Below are 4439 nucleotides of genomic sequence, written 5' to 3'. Positions count from 1 at the left end.
TCTTGATATATTACCCTGTGTATGGATGTTAAGTTTATTTTTCTCTCTGAGAAACCAGAAACTGATAACTACTTTTATAAGCACAATGTTTCACTCTTCTTTAAGTAAACTGCCTGTATGTCTGTATGTGTGTTAGATCAGTGATTTACTGTCCAAGGTTGTACTTTTTCCTATCTCTGTCTTAAGTAAAAATATGCTTGTAACTTGTAGAGTTCAAGGATTCCTTTGAAACAGACAAGTGGGTGATTGTCCTTGCTGTATGGAATTTTCCCTGTGATCACAGTATAGCCCTAAATAAAGAAAAGCTGGTTCTGTCAGTTCTGATTCAACCACAATGCAGTTTGATTTCTTCCACAGTACAAACTAGTGGAGAGTAGATTCAGGTCAGACATTAGGAAGAATGTCACCTGGCTGGGGTCATCTGATCTTGGTCCTCTTTCCTGCCAGAGGCAGGGGACACGATGATCCTTTGTGGCCCCTTCCAACTCTACAATCTATGAATCTATGAATCCAGAAATGCTAAAGTTGGAGTTTTCCACGTAAACTGAGGGAATTAGGCACCTAACAAACTAAATACTAAGCATGCCCTTAACTTTAAGCATATGTTTAAATCCAACTAACTCTAAAACATTCACTTGAATCACATTTAAGCACACATTTATCTGCTTTGCTGAACTGGGACTGGTCCAATGTCCATGAAGTCGATATATAGTTTCTCTAATGAATACATTGACCTAAAAGACTCAACTTCTGTTAGATATCATTTGGAAACTGTGGGTATTTAACTGGTGTGACTTCTAAAGCATGCATTAAATATTAAAAATGTAGAGAATTCACAAAGTCTATTCCAATATTAAAATAATAATTCTAAGCTGCATATCTTACCTTGCCTGAGCATTGTTTGGGTCTTCCTTAATTACAGCTGTAAAATCCTCAATAGCAACAGTCAAAGCTGATTTCTCAAAGGAATGTATTCCATGTTTCATTAGTGCGTCTGTTCTTTTTGGGTTGCAATGAAAACACTACCATGAAAAATAAGAAGGCATACAATATTTGATATCCAATAATTGGTATGCACTAGTCCTACTGATCAACTGTCCAAGATTTAAAAATCTGATTTAAAGATTCTGATTTAAAAATCAGAAACCAAATGGCAAAGAATGTGTTACATAAATTATCTTCCATTCTTTAAAAAAAAGTCCTTGTTCCTGAATCTCCTTTGCCATTTTTCCCCATATGTCTGAAAAAGGGAGCACACAACCAAATGAAATAAGCTTATAAATCAACGGTTAATTTAGTTCTCTCTCTGGGTATGTGTTACAGAAATTATGTATCAACTTCCATGGCTCTGACATTCTTTCCTTTTCTCTGTCTTGTTAGAGTAACTCTTTCTGAAAGCTGCTTGCAAGATACATATAGTTGCCACTTTACTTTAAAACAACAAAAAGGTAAACCTACTTTAGTATAATCTTCCATGGCCAATAACAATTCATTTTCATTCTCCAACAACTCAGCTCTCCGGAAATAAATATCATCATCAGTAGGGTTGCATTTCTCTGCTAATGTATAATCTATGATTGCCAATGCATTATTACCCTGCCTTCTATAAATTTCAGCCTTTGACAAATATGCATCTGAAATGCATCAAAAAAGTAAAGGGCAATATGTAAAAACATAAAATACTAACAATTAATCTGTCACTTACATAAAAATAATACAATATTAATAATAATAAAAGTAGGTTCCATTGTCTCTTACTCTTCGAGCAGACCACAAATTTTAGAATTATATCTCTGTCCTCACAACCATACAGCAGTTTTCTAACCCACACAGTTCTGATAGCTCTTCTGAGGTTCCCTAGTAATGGTGAGTCTTTACTAATTCAAATGCATTTAAACACATTTTACAGGGCACATCTGCAGGTGCATTAACACACTTTAGTTAATGTGCATTAAATTTATTACCTTCGGGCATTTATACACATGCTCCACAAGTGGGGAGGGGGCACTGTAATTGGAGCCACTCTAATTAAACCACCCAAAGTGTCTCATGCATCAGTGCCCACATCCTTCACAATGGCAGTAGGGGCATTTTATCTAAAACTTAAACAAGCTCCATTTTGAAGCGTGGGGGTACCAATACACCAGATGTGGGAGGCTGCTGGAGCATAGTAATTGCCAGGCTTCAGCACACTCAGTTAATTGAGTCTGCTCCAAACCGCTGGAATTCAACGTGTCAGAGCAGCCTCCCTGCTCATGTATAGGCACCCTCTTTTGTGAGATACTAGGAAAATGCACGTTAGCCTGTCTTAATGCATATTAACTAAATAGCACTGTTTTTTTAGTGACACTTTAATGCGCATTGAAATAAGCTAATGCACGTTAAAGTATGTGTGTAAACGTGCCCACAGCGTCCTAAAACTTCAAGGCCATTTTAGTCTAACTAATGTAACAGCAAGGCCTACCTTGCATACTTCTGCACAACATTCTAAACTGTAGATTGAGATTACAAAAGAAATTCTACATATGAATGAAAGCTCCTAGCAACTTCAAAGCTAATATATTTTAAACTCAGCGTGTGGCTTTGAGACACACTGCAAAAAATGTAAGTGTGGACAAACTAACAGCCATGAGTTAGGTCATATTTGTGTAAAACTTCTGATTAAACCTTATAAAACCTTGTTTATACCCATACACAAACCTCAAAACAATTCTGCCTCACCTTTCAAGAACAATGAACTTAAGGTAAGTAACAAAATGTCAGTCTAAAATAAATTAGTTTGGTTACATATGAATAGCTAAAAAAGGGAGTCAATAAAATGATATTTTAGTCTTAAAATACATTTTAATCTTAACTGCTGTGGGTAGCTACGGATCCCACTATTTGCATGCAATAAAAATTAGAATAAAAGGAAAAATATGAATGAACTCCCCAAAGCAGAAAATGGGACAGTGGATACATCTAGTGGACAAAGAGGATTGATGGGCAGGGCTGAGGAGAACATAGTTTGCCTCTGCCTTAAAACAATGAGGAATCTCCAACCTTGCACAGCTACTTGTGGGATGGAAAAGAATTGGCTCCTGGGGCCATGTCCAGTCCCACCAGTCTTATTAACCACCCTAAAGTACAAACAGACTAACAGCTACTTATCATAGGACTCTCTTGCTTCAGGAAATCTCCAGTTGACCACAGTCCCAGTTAGGTTCACAGGCAAGTCTATACTAATAGTCCCCAAATGCTGGTGCACATACCATTTCAGGCTCTTCTTTCTCTCAAACAAGGGGCCACCAGCCATTTTTCAAAAACAATTGGCCTTCCACCTGCCCTCCTTCACATATATCCTTTTTGTTCTGCCAGTGATTGGGTAAAGTTTCCCCCTGTTTGGTTTCTCCTTCTATTCTAACACCTTTCAGACAATAGTTAAGGTCCTGGTTGATGAAACGCATAACAGCTCATTGACTTAGATTGGCTAATGCAGGGTTTGTAAACCCCTTCTCAGGATCAGTATCAGCTTTCTTAATAACAGTGATGGATAAAACTTCATTATACTTGTCTAAATATTGAAATACAATATATAGTTACTGTTCTAAAATATCTGACTTTGGCTCTGATCCTGCAAATACTTGGGCTTAGATTAAACCTTACAAGCTGCAGGTTACCCTACTGAAGAGATTTCAGAACATGCAAAAAAATCAGCGTAGAGTTCAATAATTTGTAAGAAATAAAATGTTTAAATTCAACAGTCACAATTCAAGGCACTCACCCACACTATTTTTGTTCCACTTAATTATATGATTCAGGTCATCCAAGGCAGCTGGAATTTTGGCTTGAAAGAGGTAAATTAAATGTCTGTGCCAATATGCATTAAGTAACAGTGGTTCTAAGCTTACAGCCTATGAAAGAAAATGTGAAATAAATATATTATTTATACTTAATGTGCAAGGAGCTTCCTGAATACAGAGAATTAGTCCAAAATGCAAATATTATGTAAATAATATGAAAGCTCCAAAGCTTGGAAACACTTGGGTCACCAACTGGCTGGAGGGTCGTACCCAGAGAGTGATAGTGGAAGGGTCATTTTCGACCTGGAGGGATGTGGGCAGTGGGGTTCAGCAGGGCTCGGTCCTCGGGCCCACACTGTTCAACATCTCCATCAGTGACTTGGACGAGGGGGTAAAATGCACCCTGTTCAAATATGCTGATGACGCTAAGATGTGGGGAAATGTGGGCATGCTAGAAGGGAGGAATAGGCTGCATTCAGATCTAGACAGGTTACAGGGGTGGGCGGACAAGGATAGGATGGGATTCAATACTGACAAGTGCAAGGTGATGCACCTGGGGAGGAACAACCGGCACCATACCTACAGGCTGGGGAACTCCCTTCTTGTTAGCCCAGAGGCAGAAAAGGATCTTGAAGTCATCATTGATGCCAAGATGAA

The 4439-nt window shown here is 38.1% G+C and overlaps 1 protein-coding gene across 1 annotated transcript in view; it reads right to left on the bottom strand.

Moving 5' to 3' along the window:
* TTC6 (tetratricopeptide repeat domain 6) overlaps positions 1-4439 on the bottom strand; it is a 123084-nt gene that overhangs the window by 72941 nt on the left and 45704 nt on the right. Inside the window, exons 14-16 of the mRNA XM_019551126.1 lie at positions 3764-3893; positions 1459-1634; positions 886-1022 (exon numbers count right to left, since the gene is read on the bottom strand). Coding sequence (XP_019406671.1) covers positions 886-1022; positions 1459-1634; positions 3764-3893 — 443 coding nt within the window. The remainder of the gene's footprint in view (positions 1-885; positions 1023-1458; positions 1635-3763; positions 3894-4439) is intronic.

This window comes from Crocodylus porosus, unplaced genomic scaffold, assembly GCF_001723895.1.
Source record: "Crocodylus porosus isolate Cpor-Errol unplaced genomic scaffold, CroPor_comp1, whole genome shotgun sequence".
Taxonomy (NCBI): domain Eukaryota; kingdom Metazoa; phylum Chordata; order Crocodylia; family Crocodylidae; genus Crocodylus; species Crocodylus porosus.
This window is presented reverse-complemented; position numbering and strand designations above follow the sequence as displayed.